This window comes from Osmia lignaria, chromosome 3, assembly GCF_051020975.1.
Source record: "Osmia lignaria lignaria isolate PbOS001 chromosome 3, iyOsmLign1, whole genome shotgun sequence".
Taxonomy (NCBI): domain Eukaryota; kingdom Metazoa; phylum Arthropoda; class Insecta; order Hymenoptera; family Megachilidae; genus Osmia; species Osmia lignaria.
The window spans coordinates 8,561,712-8,581,858 of NC_135034.1; the positions used below are offsets into that span (position 1 = coordinate 8,561,712).

Below are 20,147 nucleotides of genomic sequence, written 5' to 3' on the forward strand. Positions count from 1 at the left end.
AGAATGCTTTATCTCATAAGTAAAAAAGCAATTAGAAGTGCAAGATCAGTGATTTCCATTACTTATACAAGTTGAAATTCCTTGCTGGATATCGACTCTATGGTGAAATTTATGTTCTTCCTTAGATTTCCTCGAATTGAGAAGTTAATTCGCTGGTAAATGAAGTCGTTGAAGTTGGTAATTCTGTGTAGATAAGACGTGGCGTTTCTATTAGATTGTTCATTCACCTGTAACTGGCCTTAAAACAATTCAAGCTATTAAATTCGTTTCAACATTTACTGATTAATCCTTGGAAACGTGCGTTTGGAAACGGAACGATCATGATTCGTTTATGAAATCAAATGGTTCTTTAATTATCAATTCCGACGCGTTTAATCAAACCGCGAGAGAATCGATAGTATCGATTGGGCCTTAATGATTCCTCGTATCGAGTGGAAAGTCGTGTATCAGGAGAGAGGGCAGGACCTTGAAAAGGAGCTCGCCGTGTTCGGGTGGGGCCTGTTGGCCCGTCGAGTCGATGCTGTCCCGCGAGGACTGCCGCCTGGTAGGTCCCATCGACTCCTGGGGCCTGTTGAAAGCGGAGCTGCTCGCTTGAGCCGTAGAAGGGGCAGTCGGGGCAGGTACCCTAGCCCCACTAGAGGAACGGGCCCCTGTCGACCAATCAGATGCAGCTGGCCCGGTTCCACGCGGGCCGCGTTTGCTCCCGCGCTTCGTCACGCTACGCAACTTCTCCTCCACGCTATTCATGGGCCCCTGCTACCGGGAGCACCAATTTGCTCTTCTTCTTCTCGGCCACTCCTCGTCGCGCTCGTCGTCCTCGACGTTGTCCCGCTCCTTCTGTTTCTCCTGACGCGATCGACCTGGCCACCTCCTGCTGCCTTTGCTCGAGGTCAATCAACTCGCGGTAAGAGGAACAGAGGGACGGGGAGTGTCAGCGTTTCACTTTGCGCCTCTTCTGCCTTCCGCTTCGCCCGCTTCTTCGACCGATCAACGGGCACCGAGTGAAAGTACGCTCGGCGAGCTCGAAACTGCGAGCACTCGAGGATCGGTGCGTTTCAGACACGAGTGCCTCGATTTTCAACAGGCTTCGCAGTGATGCGGTTTAGGGATCACCTAGATCAGAGGAACCCGTTCATTACAGGGATGCTTCAGGATGCTCCTGGAATTTACTGGAGGATTTTCAGGAAGTAGGATTAATAGCGACGGGCTGTAGAATATCTCGAATTACTTGAAATTTTATTCGAACCTAGTTTAACACGTTCCATTGGTTTCATTTTCAAGATTTTTCAAGCTCGAATAAAATTCAAAGTTTCAGTACTTGAAAATCTGAAGCGCAGAATTTCGAATATCCACCAATAAAAATAAGTATGGATAGATACAAGTATTCTCATTGGGATTTGAAGCAACGATAGAACGCAGGTTATTCGAACTTCGGATCGATTACACTTGGGAATACAGAAATCCTCGTATTTGAACTATGAAAACATTTTAGCCAAATATAGCGGGTTCGATACGTCGTCGACCATTTATCAAATTACAGTGCAGATCATCCAGTTCGAATAATCGAACGTTTCATCGTAGTCGATCGAACAAATATTTGTAACGCTGTCGAAACTTTCGAGTTTGAAGAAGCTGTTCTATCTGATATGCTCGTTCGCAGTTTCCGCTCTTCTTCATTCTCCTTTTCGAAACTTTTCACAATGCACTTTCATCGACAGAACGAAACATCAAACATTGACTATCAAAGTATTCCATGCGTGCAAGATATCGAGGCAAAAGTTTTCCAGGTTTTATCAAACTTCTCTCTTAGCAATTTTCAAGATATACCGTATCGCAGCAACATTCTCTCATTTAGCCCTGGGCTTTTTTTTAACCCAATCCACCATTTAGAGCTTGAATTCAATTTAAAATTCGAGTACCTAATTTTACTCGATTTAAAATTATCCACATTTCGTTGATTTGGCTCACAATTGTTCGAAGTGAAATATAATTCGCGACGACTTCAAAGCTTAGACTCGTTACTGCTCGACTTGTTACGTGGTAGATTGTATAACTAGCCGACACCTGTGTTGATTTGACGCGCACATCGTGCTCGGTTACATAAACAACGAGTATGCTTTAATTAATCCGCGAAATACTCCCGTTCCTTTAACGATCCTCGCGAATGTTTGGCCAGGCAAATTCATCAATATGGACATAATTATCGTGCTCAGTACTGGATGCTGTTTTGTTGTGATACATAACAATCACGGGACTAGTAGCTTGCAGTAAACATAGGGATATTCTGATTACGAAACCTATAATTACAGTCTTAAATGTGTCAAAATAAAATGAATTGTGATTTCGACAGAACGAAATAAATTTTAGTTTGAATACTTTTTTCTAAATCAAGTCGTAAAATTGTAAATCTTCGGCATAATTTTCCGGTTTTTTTTTTTGTAAATACTCTTATGGTCTTTTAGGGGTGATATAGTAACGAAGCGAATAAAATATCCGTTTAATGAGACTACCGCTCGTTAAGCGCGTTATTACAAGGTTTATGGGCGCGAAATGCGTGTTCCATGGTCGATCGCAAAAATCGACGTTTCCACTCGAGCAAATTAAAGGTAGAGGAATTACAAACTTGTCATGACATCGCGATTGCCGTGTCAAGGCGCATGCTAACGAGTTGTTTTGTAGAACCGTTGTAAAGCAGCCCGAGTAGCGGCTTTTGTTTGGAATATACATATTTTACGAAACAACCCGAACCGCAAATTATGAGAGAACCACTACACGCGTCAGCGAACAAAGCGATGTTAAAATTTTCTCGGGAATATAAAAGGCTTGCCGGCTTGTCAGGTAATTACGCTTCCGGAGGATCAATTATACGGTTCTTTACGTCGAAAAGTTATTAACCAGAGAAACTTTGCGACAGCTTCAAATTTAAATTGAAACTCGTGAAGGAATCCTGGTCTTTGTGGGATTCTCTTTAGCTTTACTATTGATCCTTTTCATAGATCTTCAATTATAAATTCGCAAAAAGGGCTGTGTTAAATAAATTCTATCATTTGCTACTTTATTTGGATATCTCGGCACGCGAAAAATAACGCGAGAGCAGAGATTCAAAAGCAAGTCCGACAAAATCCGGAATAGAAGCGAGGTAGAAGCGAAAGATTCCTGGGGCGATTTCGTTACAAAAAAACCGAATCCTGATGCAGACACGAGGTTGGCCGGTCCAGCCTACCGCTTTGGGCCCACCCACGCCGTACCTGGCGTCAAAAAAAGCCCTCGGGCTTCTAAAGGAACAGGTCCTCTCGCCAATAAACTCTACCCGACTGGTGGCGCCCTTCACGATGCATTGTACCAAACCTCCTCAGGAACTTCAACGCAAACTATTCAGAATTATTCAGATACCTCTCCGTTACAAGTATGAGATACAATTCAAGACAACATTTTTAGTATAATTTTGATCAATTTTTGGTTATCAATTAAAATTAGAAAAATTATTTTACACTGAAAAATTAGTATTTGAAATATATGAGCGTTGGATAGGAAAAGTGATATCTTTCTATTTCTGTATTTATCTTCAGAATTTTTAATAGAATTCATTTTCTACACATAAAATAGAATTGCATCTTTAATAGGAAAACAATAGTGTTCAGATAATAGAAAACTACAGTAACTAAATTCTAAATGCATTATCTTCTACGGAGCACAGGTGACCCGTTCTCGTTGCATCACCATGTCACACACGAGTGACTTCCTTCTTTCGTGTCGGTTACTTCGAAGCAGTCCTTTTTCCATGTCAGTGACTATCGTTTTAGCCTCCTCCTCCCTTTCTTCTAGAAAGAGCTTTATTTTCACCCTATCTTCGCGACGTCAACGAGCACCCTTCGTGAATTCACCCTTGTCGAAAAGCTTCAGTGAAAAGATACCGAACGCGACTGATATCGGATTTTGATTTCATAGATTCTTTGAAACTCTGAGAATATGGCTGTTGCCCTATTTCCTTTTATCTATTTGGGTTTTATCTTTCATTAATTTTGTACTCGATTCAAAGTACCTAATTGTATGAAACTTTCTCTTTGTTTAAATGCTCCCGTAACCGACCAATTTTCATTCTGCTTCCGACACGCGATTTCTCGTGATCGTTAGCATCCGGTCACCGCGATATCATCGTCAACAACGTCGCGTGCGAATTCCATGGCAAATGCGACAAATTGATTAATTGCAAACTCGACGAAGGAACTCGCCGTCCATGAGATTCATCAGAAAGCCTTTTAACGTGGCTTACGTACTGCTTGTCAGTAGCATCCATTGCATTTCCGCTGGATTAATTAATTACGTATACGCGAATTATCGACCGATCGAACGTACGAAACTATTAATAATTAATCTCGCGTACCGATCGTGCTGGTATTCGGTGTCTGTTTCTGCACAGGTGTTACCTCTGCTTTTCAAGTATTCATTTTTAATAAAAGTAGTATTTATCTAGATTGTTTCGGTTCTTTAGAAAAGACTTTGGAGCAAAATACGCGAATTTATTCGTCACCTAACAACTTCAGTCTTCCGAAAAAAAAAAAAAAAATGGTTGAATTGAAATTAATCATCGTTTAGACGCGCCAATTGAATTGTATAGGAATATGATTCTCTATCCAAGGCGCGTAAGAAAGCAAGCTGCACGTGCAGCCGGACGTCTTTATGTAATCGGGACAAAAACCTCTAGCGCAGGTGAGAGAAGGACGTTCAACTCGGCCGATTTTGGTTACCAATCCTCTCGAGCAGCACACGTGATTTGCACGCGTGTGCTCGCGTAACGAGGACGTGGTTCAGCACACGTGAAAAATGATCAGCGTCATTCTTTTCCCGGGCTTAATCACGCTGGAACATAAATCACGGGAATGATTTCGTATCAAGCAGGTGGTAATGGGTGATAATTAATGAAGAGATAGCTCCATTCGTGGAGCATTTTAATGTACACCCGAAATCCGCGGCTCAATTATGCTTCTAACAACTCTAATTAATCTGTCGATTAGAAAAGAAAAATCAGCTCGCAAATTAATTAACAAATTATTCTTCATTTTTTTTTTTGTCTGTTTCGTCGAAACTATATTCCTAATAATCGGTTACAGTAGAAAGGAAGCGGATATTATGTGAAAAGAGGATAATGAACATTCCAAAAGACTTGAAGGATGAAATTGTTATCTCGTGAACGAGCGAAACGATTTCTTTCTTCCTGTAGCAGTTCCTTTTTATTTATGCTTCCTCGTTCAAGTCATAACTAGTTGGAACGCGCTTCAGAACGACTGGCTTCATTGAGAGAATTGTGGAAAGAAGATGTTCAAAAAGGTTGAAGAGCGTCTTGGTACAAGGTGAAGTGGTAACCTTGTTATTACAAAGGAACTCCGTCCTCGTTATTCTCTTTGATTTCGCGTTTTAAACTGGCCGCCGACGAAATATCAGTCGGCCATCGTGTCTAACGAGGTTAATAAAGCTTGCCACACTTTTGTGATTCGAACAGAAGAAAGCTACAGACTTTGCCAGGAAAAGCTTGGAAAATACCTCTGAACTCTGGCTACGAAAGTTAATGATACTTTCCACATTTCTCTTTGAAACGTGGCATTAAATGGATCGAATAATAATTCCCGGTTCTTCTCACTTACACTATTAATGATTAGTTTTTTTTTAAATAATAATCATAGAAAATTAAAATGGACGCGAGTGTTAAGATACATTTGCCGAATAATTGCCCTTTCTCCGGCAAAAAAAAAGAATCGCGATTCTTTGTGAACCGTGACGAGAAATTCTCGTTAAGTCGTCGAAGCAGCCATTATGAAAATTAATCACGCCCTTTTCGGAGCGTGCCATTGGCCATTATGGGCGCATCACCTGTCGACACCACGATGAAAACGGCTACCTAATGTGCTTTCATGCCAGCTCGAGGGGAAGGGAACGCGGAGTTAAGGGTCAGCCGTGCAAAGAGGAGGAGGCGTTGACTGCGCGACCGACAGAACTGTCTGTGGTTGTTCACTAATTAACATAGTAATTAACACGTTGATTGCCGGGTGACCGCGGTACGACCTATTTCCTTCGCTTTACACGTATCCGTTCCCTTTCCTCAAGTCGACTTACGCGTTACGAATTTCCTAGTGGGATTTCTGTAGTGCAGGGCTAGACAATGGGGTAGACAATAAAGTGCAATGAATAAATTTTCATTCGTAATCTTTTATGATTTTCTTATCACAATTAACGCGTCGTGGTCGTTTTTAATTTAATATGTACAACTCGAGCAATTACTAGACAATTAATATTATTTGGGATGTATTGCCATTTTTCATCTCTTATGAAAAATTTGTAAAAAAATAAAAATTTTGTTCACACTCAGAGTAACTATGACTTCGACAGTTTAAATTCATCGCTGACGAGATCCCCACGAATGAGGTTCGATCGCCAACTCTGGTAAACTGTTTTATATCATCACCGTGTGAACTACTAAACATCAATGAAAATTATTTAAACAAATTTACACTGTAAAAATTCGTCACTGTAAACTGGGGATTTGAACTGACGATAGGGAGGGATCACTGTCAAAAGCCGTAGTGGTAGTCTGCTACGTTAGCGACTTCGCCAACATAGCTTAGGAACTCCTATTCTTTTCTGCTTCTGATATCGAGAAAGTTCATCTTCATAGTACACTTTATTATACATTTTTGTATCATTTTTAATATACTTTGCATTGTACTTTTAATAGATTTAAGTTACAATTAGCTGTAATGTATTTACTTGGGAGAGTAGCTCGTTTAGTTAGTTTGTGTTCCATCAGATGGCACTCCAAGGCATTTGTAAAGAAAATTATCGTGTTATTATACCTTGTATAATTAAAATAGCATGAATATTGACAGTGATCAAATATTATCAGTTGTACGTAATGGCACGAATAATATTATTAATAAAAGCATAATTTCGTCGCAATAATTTTAACAATATTTAAATAACTATAATTCGAGTACCAATTCTCCGAAGTCCCACTTTTGTTAACACAAATATCAAAATTATATTTCATTGTACGAAATAATAACTTGATGAATTGTTTAAAAAATCCAATACGAATGAATCATTTCAATGTAAAAAGTAATTGGCATTTGTTTCGATCGTTTTCTGTTGCAGCTTTTCAATTCGTTTTCAATTTCCTGTTGCTGCAAGGCCGCGGAAATTGATCAAAGGAACAACGTCTCCACTACCCTTTGGATACCGCCATTGTTTCCCGTAATGTCACTATTCTTTTTTTTATCCAACCCCGGTATTGGGATGTTTGATTAAATTTCAACGATAAAAGCTCGAGCTACATGTTTCCAACTTCGTGCTTTCAAACGTCGTTTAATTCCTATTCCAAATGGTACTTTTGTCCCCTTTATAATTAAGTAAAGTGCATTCGTAAGCACAAAAAGTAAAACGTGCAACGCGAAATTGCAAAGAACAGGAATTTCATTTGTTAATTAATAATCAAATAGAATTTCTAAATAATTGATGAGAATATATTATCCTGTATCGTGAATATTCGTTGCGTTCGACCGGTACAAGTATACGAGGCTCGGTAATATTTTGTTTTGGTTTCGGAAACCTTGAGAGCTCGCGAGTTGTACACAAACGTTAATGAACCAGGGGACACGAGGAATTTCGTCGACTTTGTTCAGTATACGTCGAGACGCGAGTGTGTAAGGGAGGGCCGCACGTTCGTGTCTTTTTGTGATAATGGGTGGTTTTGTGACGCAACGAGGAGGGTGGATGGTCATCGATGGACACGAAGGTACGAGGATGAAAAATTGGAGGATTTTTTCTACTGGTGAATTCATCGGTGCTAATTTGGATACAACAAAGGGGTGTCATCCAAGGAGGACGTGCTCTACCCTGATCAGAAGTTCGGTGAGTGATTATCAAATACTGTTTCTAACATTTTTATCGAATCGTGGAGACTGAGTGGTCCATTAAAATTCCGATATTAAATAGAAATACATATTAATGAGAATTTAAAGTATGTATGTTTTTACACATTCTGCGTATTCGCAATCTTGTATAACCTTGCGTGGTCGTTCGTTGAACTCGTCGTAAACACGGTTACCACCAGATGCACAGCAAACAGTATGACATTCCATTTAAGAAAACGAAGCTGACCTTGTCCGTCTGAAACCTATCGATTTTTAAATTCCAACGAACCATCAACGATCCTCGTTGATCGCTCTCCTTTCAACTGGTTCATCGGGACGCGTCCGTTTACGGATTAAACTGGGCCATTTTGTACACGTCAGCAGACCCGTGTACTATTCATTCTTATAAATACTACACGATCCAGACTCGCGACGATACTCAATTGATTCACGTTCCATAAATAGCAAATGTCCGTTTGCGTTTCCACGATATCATTGATTCAGACGGGAAAATCGGGAAGAATTATTTCTCGAGGTTATCCTCTTCGAAGTAATCCTGATTACACGTGTTTCATTTAATTCGATAGAATTTTTTAACGTTTTATAAATATCAACACTCCTGTCTTTTGAAATTTTTCATTACTACTTTGTAATTAATTATAAGTTCACGTATAAGAATTGCTTGTTGGATCACAAAGTCTCCAAAATTCCTTTTAATTTATTTCATAAATGAAAGTTATTATTGTTGAAACGATTTGCTTTAAACAGTGGTCTATTATTCTACGCGTCTATAAATACAATACATCTACATCTATCGATCAATCCGACAGTTCAGCAATTCTAGATTCAGTTAAACCAAATCACGAGTTCCGGTATACCGTTAACGCGCCTCTAATTGGCTCGAATTCACGAGAAAGTTACTTCCGGGTGAACCACGACGAATCAACAGTGAATATTCGTGTCACGTAGGCGCGAGACAATCGCGAACTGTCGGATGCTTTGCAAGGGTTGGCAAAATGCTGAAAATATCTTTGATTCTATCAAATTTTTTATGCACAGCTCACTGAACTTTCCTCATTTTAATCTTAGTAATTGTCTCATTTTTATTTGCAAAAATACGCCATCTTTTAACCTTTGGATAATAGACCTCTGTGATAGCAAAAATTGCAATTTAATTTTAGATTTCTTTTCATTTTTGTTTTGTAAACTATAAACTATTTTATATGTACCACTATCATAATATTTATATCAACTACAGTTTACTATAAACCGTAACAAAATTGCCGTTCTTGATCGTCGAAATTAATTTACAAATGTCAATTTTGCAATCGCGATGATCGGTACATTGCAAAACGGGTATACCGGTTGTCAGACTGTCAATTTATCGAATAATCCATCAGCTTTCAAGTTGAAATTGCATTAATGAAATTGCGTTTCGTTATAATGAAAAACCTTCCGCCGGGAAACCTCGAAAATATTCCGTGTATAAAATCGACAATGTCATTTTGCAAATTCGAAATCGCATTTTTATTTCAATTCCAAGGAACTAGCTCAACGACAATTTAATCTTCAAATGTAACGTTGTTTGCGAATAATCTTTCCTCGATGAATGTTCCCTTTGTATAATCGCTTATCAATTATTGATCGACCGATATGAATCTTTCATAAGGCAATAATTATTTTCAAATTCCCGCTAGTTTACAGTACTGAATCGTTTGATATCTCTCGACATAGATACATAAATGATTTTTGTTCCGTAATATAACATCTCTCTTTAAGGAAACTTCTTAATGCAAATAGTTTTAGCCTCGATCAAACGGGTTATTAATATTCCGTAATACAGGGAACGAACATTTGCAAATGCTCTGCGTAATTAATCATCATACGTTTCCATAATGTCCTATTTGAATGATTGTCCGCGTTTCTAGATTTTCGGCAATACGTCAACCGTGAAAATTCCATAACTCAAATATTCGTGTTCTATCGTTAAAGAAAATTTTCGATAATTGTTACATGGAGATGATATTTTTTCATACTTAAAAACGATAGTGGTTATTGAATCAAAGTTCTGACCTAGGAATGACAAAGTATAATAAACCTTGGTGAGATGACGGAAAATTATCAAATTATCTGTACATTACACATTAATTCAGCGATGTAATTAATTGATTCCTCAGCTTGAAACTCGAGCGTTCAATTATTCGGTCTATCTCCTCCAATTACATGGAATAATCTTCTCATTTCGTGAGCAGCCTCTGATCATTAAGTAAAACGACATAATTATCCCAGTAAATCATTCATAACACGCCATTAGCCGGTCTTTCTAGCTCCTTTTGGCCAGGTATCGAGAGGACTGGTTTTCTCGTACCTTTCTTGCGATCTTCCATCTCCTCGTTGCTCTCGATTCTCTTTTTCCTCGCCCGATTATCTGTACACAGCGAAACAGTAACGACTCTCGTTCGTGCATATTTTCAACGATAACGTGGCCGTATGCACTCGATATCGACCGATTAAATTCCGCCGAGGTTCCCGTTTAATCGTCCACGCGAGTGTAAATTGTTAGCCGAGCAAACAGTACATTCTTATCGCGGGTACACGCGTAATAGATACGGTGGTGTTGGTTGGGTTTTCAATTCGTACCGTGCTCGAACGTGCTATTTCATTTTTGGTTAATTGAAACGAAACCTGATTAACAACGCACCGCATAATTTCGTTCTCTTCAGTTGATATGTTTCATTACCGGTGCAGTAATTGATTTACCTTCTTGCAAATTTCATTCTCGAACTGGCAGGAAGGATGATTAATTTTAATGGAACTCGTACCATTTGCGGGATCGCTGTCAAATTTGGAAAATTGACAGAAACGACGATGCGGAGGAGTAACGAATAAAATCCTGTCTCGTGTACGTCGAGGAAAACGAAATCATCTATGGTATCGCGTAATCTGTATGTCGCGTAAATCGTCAACCGTTTACAAACCGATGAATATTCAGGCATTCCGTTACATTACGTTAATCGCGACGAGAAGCGAACAGTCGGAGATCCATAAGTAGCTTGTCGAAGCGTTGTTCTACCGAGATAGGAACACGAAAACACGCGGCGACCGAGAAGCAATTTCTAATCGAAACTTTGCTTGCCTAAGTAATTTATGGAATACATTACACGCATCGCCGGAGAACGTTATTTCTACGAATTTAGTTTATGTTACGATACATGAAAGAACATGCAACAAGGCAGCTACTCGCGAGAGAAACGTGTTTCTAGACATCGGTAAATTGATAAATAATTAAGTGTAGGATCGTTGACAAACTCCTTTCCTCCTAACAAGTTTCATAGTCAATGTTTCAATTTTATTTCAACATTCCGATATCGATTATAATTATATTTTCTGGAATTTATGATTCTCGCAAAGGTTTCTATTTAGTCAGATAGTAACGTAAGGATTATTGTAACTATCCAATCGAAAAGTAATTAACGAAAATCCTCATTGTACTTGGAGTTTCTATGCAACAACAGTGCGCGTTCGCAGCCATTTCTGAGCGGCGACGAACCGTGAGAAAGGAAGCGGAATCGTTCCTCGCGAGCGAGTAGAATGGGAAAAACTCGTTAACACCGACAAGATTCGATGGTAAGCCTCTAACTGAGAAAGGCTTGTATACACGCTCTCATACAAAAAGTATTAAAAAAAAAAAAAGAAAAAAAGCAGAAGACAATTAGATCGATTAAAGAATAATTACGGTGAAAGTATATCAAGAAGTAGGAAATGAGAGAATTCTCTTTCCTAAAGTGCATATGGGGTTAAGTTAGGTTAAAAGGTAGAAATGGAGAGAAAGGGGTGAAGCAGGTTGATGGATTAGAACATTACACACCGGGACGTTAATCGCATTAGCAAGATCTTGCAAACCGTACCGCGATACACAATAATGCTTTCGTTCTGTCTTAATCGAGCTGGTTGCACACGTTCCTATCGATTTCCTGTTCCCTCTGAGGAGAATTGCGGGTTCCTGTTTAATACCTTAATGCGAATTTGATTAAACTACACTTCACTGATAATACGATAGTGTATTAACGATAAGTGATAAACAAGCGAGCTATGATTCGTGGAATTCAATGGGAATCACTTTCGCAAGATATAACGCTTGACGTTGAAGATCTATAAAATTTCAAGATTGAACAACCGAGAATTTTTAGATTTCTAACGTGTTTCCTTGATCTTTAAAATCGTGCAACGGTCGTTTAAGAAACTAGTCCGCTTTCGGGTGATTAGTAACCCCGGACGTGCGCCACCCCTTTTTCTCTCCTTCGAATAGACAGGAAGTTTATCAGCCTGCACCGAGCCGCGATAAATTCAAGTCGAGTCACTCTTTATCGCGGACCGATTATCGCGAGTTCCACTAGAGACTTCCTTCTCCATATTGCGCCAGAACGTGTAGAGAAATCGTAGAAATTAACCGTGCAAACACGCTTCTACCGCGTTAAAGGGTTGGTATCGTAGAAATTTTCAGTGACAGGAAATTGTTGAATTTCAATTCGAAGATAACGATAGTCAACAATGGCGATAGCAACGACGCATGTAACTCAATGAAATTTTCCACAAACGCCGCACAAAGGACTGTAATTAACAGAGCGAACGATCTCAACGAAAAAAAAAAAAAAGGGTAGATTTCATTTTGCCTCCGTTTGTGTCCATTATGACCCTTTTTCTGTGCTGCGACGTGAAAAGTCACGTGTGTATGTCAGCGATAACCAAAAGGCTACAGAGCTTTCACTTGGAAGTATTTCTTTTTTTACTTTTAAATGTTTGTAGACTCTCTTTTGTGCTGCGTACAGAGAACGAGAATATTTGAATCGTGTTCTTCGTGAAATATGCAGGATCCCTGACCTGGCAACGCAATTACTTTCCTTCGTTAATTTAAATTAAATTAATTTCGATACACTATTATTTCGAAATGAACACGGATACATGAAATACGTCAATGGTGAATGTTATATAACTAGGAGAATGATTAATTATAAATCGTATAATATCGGGTAACGCCTCTGCACAGTGCGGTCGGAGCTTGACATTAATGACGTAAACACCCTTCGGTGTAGTTACTTAGGGGTGGAAACCGTTTTGATTCCATTTACGGTACATTAGTGCTCGCTTTGTCCCGTTCACCGAAGGGTCGCGAAACTGAAAAGACGGTTCGACAGCTTTTGTTACCGACTTCTTGAAAATTCATTTCTTTTTTTTTTTTCAATGCATCCGATGCTCCTAGGAAACTTACACCATTTCGCTTGATCAAAGAAAATGCAGAAATTCATTATGGCAATCCCATTTTTATCTCACAATTTAATTTTCACTTGTCCACCCTCTTTGTTAACAGCAGCGAAATTCACAACTGAATTTTACAACCCTCGCATCCTTTTATATTCGAAAACTCGTTAACTCTGTTTAATTAAAATGAGCTCCATTTGAATATGCAAATGGGTCGCGAACGACCACGTTTCGTTCACAGAAACACCGAAACACTAGTCGGAAAAGCGTGGAAAAACTATCGGTCGACGGGAGTTGACCGTGCGCGTACTCGAAGCACGTGTCGCGATAACGCGGCGCGGACGAACAGACGAAAGAAGCGGGCTTGATAATCGGCTCGGACACGAAGCACCGGGAATCGCTTTGTGGCGACTATTTCCAGAGGCAACGAGGAGGTAGGAAGCCGTGGAAGAGAGGGAAACCGGTGGTAACAAGAGAGAGTACGAGAAAGAGAGAAGGGATGGCGCATAGGGTGGCCTGCGCGTTTCAAAAAGGGTGAGGGAAAACGTATCGGCTTGGAAAATATGTTGCTCGCAGAACGACGCGTATTAACGCACAACCCTTGTTTGTCCTTTTTTTTTTCCATCTTTTCTTTCTTCTTTTTATCCTTGTCCTTCTAACAAGGGTACCCTTTATATTAACACGCTGGAAGATTACAAATTTTTAGTGAAATATATTTTCAAGTGTGAATTCTTTATAAGGAACGTTCCCTTCGACGCGATTAAAATTCATAATACACTGGGGGACGAAGATCACCCCTTGGGGACATTGTTTGGGAAAGCGAAACATAGGGCCAAAAGTGGCTGGTCCTGTTCGCTGTTTGGACGTCAATGAGAGTAATCGAAGCACTTGATTCGACGGATGGGGTGGTAATTTGCGAGGTTTGAAGGTTGTTAACGGGGGAGGTTTGCTAGGAATTGGGGTCGCAATTGGAACTCTACTTGCTAGCGACTGTGAGATTAAGCACCAATTTTTTTTATTAATTCTTATGTAGCATCCATGAATGAAATCGTAAAATACAAAAATAGAAATATTGTCTATTTTACAATTAATATTTCTTGATAAAATGATAACATCTTGGTGTTCTATTTTGTATTTTTCGACGAAATTTTATATCATTCGCGAAAGATAGTCGCGATATTAACGTCGTGAACGAGATGTTTCGCAAATAGAAAAATATTCCAGGAAATATTCGTCGCTAAATTTCTGTCGAACAGTCGTCCAGTGGAACGGAAATGCAGAATGTTCGCTCGTTTCCTCGCTTCATACGGTTCGTACGCTCCAAGAAATCCCGCAAAATCGCGATACGGAAAAAGAAGAGCAAATAAGCGTGAAACATTAAGGGTGTCCGGATGGAAACTATCTATACACCAGTAAACGTTCAATTATTATAAAAGGTTATTTCATCTTTCCTTTGTACATATTCAGTCTTTCGTTGAATCTCCTCTTTCACCGTGAATCCTTTGATCTCGTTTTGAAAATATGGGTTGAAAATATGCTTCTTATCGAATTGCAATAATTTTAACATGTATGTATGAAATATGCATGTTGCAGTGGATTATTCGTTAACATGAAAGTATTAAAAGCGATAGGTAGATAAAATATTTCAAATTTATAGGGATACTGTTTGACAAGAATTTGTTGCTAAATATTTAGCGTAACGTTTGTACGACACGTCAAATACGATTTATACAAAAAGTCTACGAAACTGCGAGTTTCGTTGCAATCCCTGTTTGTCGATATTTTTTAGCTGTAAAAGCAAACATGGTCGGCAGCATTTTTTATTACATTAGGCAAACGAAGTTCGTAATATTTTAAGTGAAATCTCTCGGAAAGAAAATTTTACAGATGATTGAATATTTTGAAATTTTTATAAATGAATTAGGTGTGTTAAATATTAATAGATTTCGTCTTTCCTTTATTGGAGGCAAGTATGAATGATTCTAAAATTTTTCTATCCATGAATAAAAAGTGAAATGGCTTTCGAGCGAGAAATATACCGCATTGCAAGTGGAAAAAAAGAACGAGAGAATGTGTGCAACGATGCGAAAGGCAAGTGGCACAAGACTACTTTATGCCTTATTTTCTGTGACTATTTTTGGCATAGGAAGTCAATTTTAAAACGCGTGCAAAATTCGTCAGAAAATTAATCAACGATCGACAATTACTTCATTTAAATAGAAATAATTTTCACGTAATTTAAAGAAAATAATTTTCTAAAAATTTGTCGGACAGGTAATTGTGTCAGTTTATTAATTAACAATTAAATTATTTTCTCTTTATAAATAAACAGTGATCTCCGGTTATAAAGTAGAATTTTACCTCTCGAAATATGAAAACACAGATGATACAAACCGAGAATGTTTAATGAACGTTTGATTAATCGAAGTATCGATTCTCTTTTGTACACGAAAAAAGCAAGCGGAAGCTCTGCTAACAGAACAAACCGGATATACTGAATCATTAAAAAAGGAAGCAAATTACCAGAGCAACAATCAATATTTGCATTCCCCATTTGCGTAGCAGGAAACATTTGTTATTTATACGAGATTGTGTAAACACGTTGTAACGCAAACGATAATGTTATGAGTTGCATAATTACGTGAAAGATACCGTTGTTCAAAACTCGATCGAGCAAATTAAATTTTCAAACAGGTGTAAAAATTCTAACAGAATAGCTTCATTTAAGAGAGTGGGGCTCACTGGTATTGCAATTAAAAATATAATTGTATAATCAAAGAAAGAAAATAAGGAAGATATAATTTTTAATACTATTACTATTACACTTAGTTTTAATTTTTAATTTGTTGAATGCCATGGGTAACTGGTACCAGTTCTAGTTTTGGGGAAGGGGGATAAGAATTTGTTGAACGTAATCGTCGGGAGTCTCGTGTGGCGATCTTGTAAAGGGTTAATTAGCCGAGGCGGCGAGCGCGGGAAGATGGCAGAACGCGCGAAAGCAGATAAAAGCGAATTAACGTTCAGACATCGCTGGTAAATTCCTATCGGTCAGAGGAGAAAAAAATTCATCGAGGCCCGGCAATTTTCGTCACGAGAATTGGTAGTCGACGGGAGTAATTAGCTGGTCGAATTGCAGCTTCTCGCTTAAATTGCGCCGGACGAGAATTTATTGTCGAAAAGTGAATTAAACTCGCTCGAAGATTCGATTAAATTCGCCCGGGCTTCTTCGTGTACTTGCTCTCATTTATTCTTTTTTTTCTTTGCTTCGTTTAATTTCCTTTCGCGCTTGTTGCTTTGTTAAGAACAGAACGGGTTAAAAGAGGATGCGTCGAGGTTAAACATCTTATGTTTTGAGAGGGTTTTATTAGACCACTCGTGTTTGAAGTTGATCTAATAAATTCTTTCTTCTATCGCCAGGGTGAAATTATAATTGTCAAAGTGAAACTTCTTATATTTCCATAACAATCAGAAGCAAATTCATTGATTATTACTAGATCTAGGTTCTATATCAAACTTGAAATAGATTCGTTTAAACAGATCTTGTCGATAAAATTCTTTTCCAATTTTGCCCATTGCTCAGCAAGCCAGTCAGGACATTTGAGATCCTTGAATTATGATCCTGTTCCCGTGTGCAGATCCCGAAACCGACCCATTGTCGCGCATCGAGGGAACGTCACGTTTCGGCGAAATCTCTGCTTGTCAGTTGTTCGACAAGCCAAACGACATTCCCATAATTTAACGAGGGGACGTTCTATCACAATCTAATTACCCATATATTTCATATTCTCTTAATTTATAATATAAAATACCTATACTGATCGATAATTAATAAAACACAGACTAAATCGCCGACTCTCCGGACAGACCTTGTTAACTGTGAGTTAAAGGAAGAGGAAAATATTTCCAAGTTCTTATTTCGTCAGCTTAGATGTTTCAAATCACAGTGTAATATATAAAATTAAACCGCTTGACTTGAATATCCTACTTTTACGACAAAAGAGAGATGACCATAGCTTCCGGCAATCCCTAAGCAACGTGTCTTCGAAGAAAACTACCCTCGTTTAACCGAATCGATTGTTCGCCTCGATTTCAGTCCGAGTAATCACAAATTTTTCGCTGACGCCCACGGGAACCGGTGTCGTATTATCGTCCAGGCGTCAATCGTAAACTAGGGGGGTTGCGATCTCTAGTAGACATTTCTGTCCCCCTCTTCTTCCGTGTCTTATTTTCCATGAAAACTCCACACTCCTTCGGTTATTCACCCCCGGACGTACGGTGTCCTCGATTCACTGGCGCCTGGAATTCCAAATTTCGTTGAGGATGGTCGTCGCCGACGCGTCTCGCTTTCTCGCGAACCGCATACTCGTAAATCGACTCTTAAACCGAGAAAGCTAAGAATCTAAAGAAAAAAATTGCTCGAAAATGTAGAGTGAAATCTGTTTCAACCCCATCTGTTCTTCGCTCGCCAAAAAAAAAGAGGCGGGTTTTCAATGGATGGTCTGAGAAATGGACGACTCGTATGCAACCCCCACGACACAGAATATCTTTATAAAAGGGGGGTTGACGCGATGGACGTGGCAAAACAAGGTCAACGACCCTGCACCCCTGTGCTCTATCACCCTTAGCAGAGTAACGGCCGGAAGCAAGATCGAAGCTCTTTTATCTTGGGGAGGAAAAAAGGGCCACGCGGAAGTTGACGCCCTCGAGCTCGCGATCCCTGCATCGTTGATCGAGTCGATACCTGCGAGGGGGATGAAAGTCGATGATATTTTTTTCATCTTTCGACGCGACGAGGATTACCTTTGTGGTACGGTGCGAGCCTAGGGTGACACGTTTTTATTCGCGGTTGAATTAACGCGTTTGCTATCACGATGGCCATTGAATAATTAAAAACTGAAGAAAGAAAGTGGTAGTGTCGATACGCGATCCTGTATCGATTAGCAAATGTGTGATTGTATCAAGTAATTAAATTTTTGTCCTTTGTATCAAAATACTTTTGAATCATACTACATCTTGGACTGAAGGATAACATCGATAAGATGCTGGAATGATTAAAAGTTTGTTAATTATCTGTTGACAATCGGCCGGCGCGTTCGCATTTGCGTTTCTGGTTTATCCTACTTTTCTAATGTAAACGCTTGCAGCAAACAAACATGTTTGCAACAGTTTCGCTAACTTTGGAAAGCGTTAACGAAATTGCTTCTACAGAAAGTTCGCCGTGAGTAATTGCTTCATTTCTGAATTAAAAATCAGGTAAAAGCAAAACGTGTATTACCCAAAAGAATTTTAGATTAATGTTTTATGTTGTGCCTTCGAAGGATTGAAAATGGAGATTTTTAAAAGATAAAATTCCCAAAAACCTATGGGTATACGGGTAGATTTAGAATTTCAGAGTTATTTGCAGTGTTCTCCACGCGTCTGTTCGATGTTTTAACAAAGCTCTGTTAAATAATCCCGAAAACTGTAACAGCGAACAGTCCAAACTTCACGTTTCAATTTTCAACACGTTATCACCAAACAAAAATAAATACGAACAAATCCCAGTAACAATACTTCACGATATTCTACACTATTCTCCGACCTCTGAATATTCGAAATCTCTGAACGATCAGCGCGGAGCTTTGCGAAACTGTGAGTGGTATAAAATTAAAACGCGCATATATAATGTTTCGCATAAATGCATTTGGTGTCAACGAACCGAGAACCAGTGTCGTGAAATGAAAATTTGTTTTGCTCTCGGTGTAACTTGTTTTATTCGCCTGAACGATCAAATTTATGCACGGATAAATAAAACATTGTATAAAAAGGGACACTGGAATTTCAAGTTGTAACGATACAAATGACCAAGTGAAAACGGACACGTTCAGGCTCTAATTATAATTAACATCCTATTATTAAGAATAATTAATTTTCAAATTTAAGCTTTCACCTTTCGATATCAGATAATTAATCTGTTAACACGTTGATTGCTTCTGTAATTGACGCCATGTAATTATAAATAAAACAAGGAACTTCTTGGGCGACCAGCATATTTACTGACACTCAAGATGATAACTTATTAAAATATACCATAATCAGATGCGATCGTTTATTTGTCGTGGTAATCAGCGTGTTAAGTAAAATGTGTCACCTTAGTCTCGAGCCGAGTAGAGTTTCCCAAGGAAGCAGTTACTTGTCAACTTGTCACAGGCCTGCACTGTGGAAACCGTATGTCTGACGAACTATATTCCGTCGGTTTGTCGCGTGATACGAGGCGTTTTCTCTACTTCTTCGCAAAAGAAGGATGAAAATATTTCCGTTGCTGCACAACTCAGATCTCTATACGTACGTTTCCGTGATTGTGCGCGTGAAATAAAGCTCCGTGCACAATCGAGGACAATATTAGAAGCGAGATTGAATTCAGAATCCGAGAGATCGAATCATAATTTACTTGAAAGCAACAGCGAAACGTGAGATGAATGTTTTCAAGTTTCGAGAGCTATTTCAAAATGTACCTCTAATCGTCTAGAAGATATTATGTAAAATATCATTTCCCGAAGCTTATAAATTCACGAAATCAGAGATAAATCATTTGATTTTTGAGTAAAACAATTATTGACCAGACGTTAAAGATGCAGGTTGAATGAAATTTCTGCTAGACGCTTCACGATTTACTTCTGAAGCGATTCGAGGCGAATGAATAGGAGAACATGCGATGAATACATATTCAAAGTTACGCGAATAGCTGTCTCCTGTTTCGAGGAACCATCAAAGGGATACGAAGGATCTAGGTTGAAGCTTAATTGTTTCAGAAATTCGCCTAATTTATGCATATGAAATATTTTGCTCGACTCCCTTGAAAAATGACCTTAATTACACGTTTTACATATTAATTATAGAACAGTTTGGAAGACTGAATTCATTGGCAAATGATTCGATTAATAAATTAAGTGATCGATTGATGGTTTCCAAAAATCTTTATAAAATGGAGAAAGTTTATTTAGT

The 20,147-nt window shown here is 38.8% G+C and overlaps 1 protein-coding gene and 1 long non-coding RNA gene across 9 annotated transcripts in view; one reads left to right on the plus strand and one right to left on the minus strand.

The window, feature by feature from the left end:
* Positions 1-20,147, plus strand: part of LOC143308267 (uncharacterized) — a 118,112-nt gene that overhangs the window by 11,411 nt on the left and 86,554 nt on the right. For both annotated transcript variants that reach the window (XR_013065265.1, XR_013065266.1), the window contains one exon: positions 7,147-7,902. This is a non-coding gene — a long non-coding RNA (uncharacterized LOC143308267). The remainder of the gene's footprint in view (positions 1-7,146; positions 7,903-20,147) is intronic.
* Positions 1-20,147, minus strand: part of LOC117605314 (ras-related protein Rab-37) — a 55,747-nt gene that overhangs the window by 3,351 nt on the left and 32,249 nt on the right. The window contains exons 1-2 of one of the 7 annotated variants that reach the window (XM_034326500.2): positions 19,294-19,391; positions 466-1,113 (exon numbers count right to left, since the gene is read on the minus strand). The exons of 1 other annotated variant lie outside the window; for it this stretch is intronic. In XM_034326500.2, coding sequence (XP_034182391.1) covers positions 466-747 — 282 coding nt within the window. In that variant the 5' untranslated portion in view covers positions 748-1,113; positions 19,294-19,391. Of the gene's footprint in view, positions 1-465; positions 2,389-13,173; positions 19,260-19,293; positions 19,392-20,147 lie in introns of those variants that run through there. 5 more of the 7 variants (XM_034326502.2, XM_034326501.2, XM_034326499.2 and 2 more) reach the window with 5 other exon arrangements.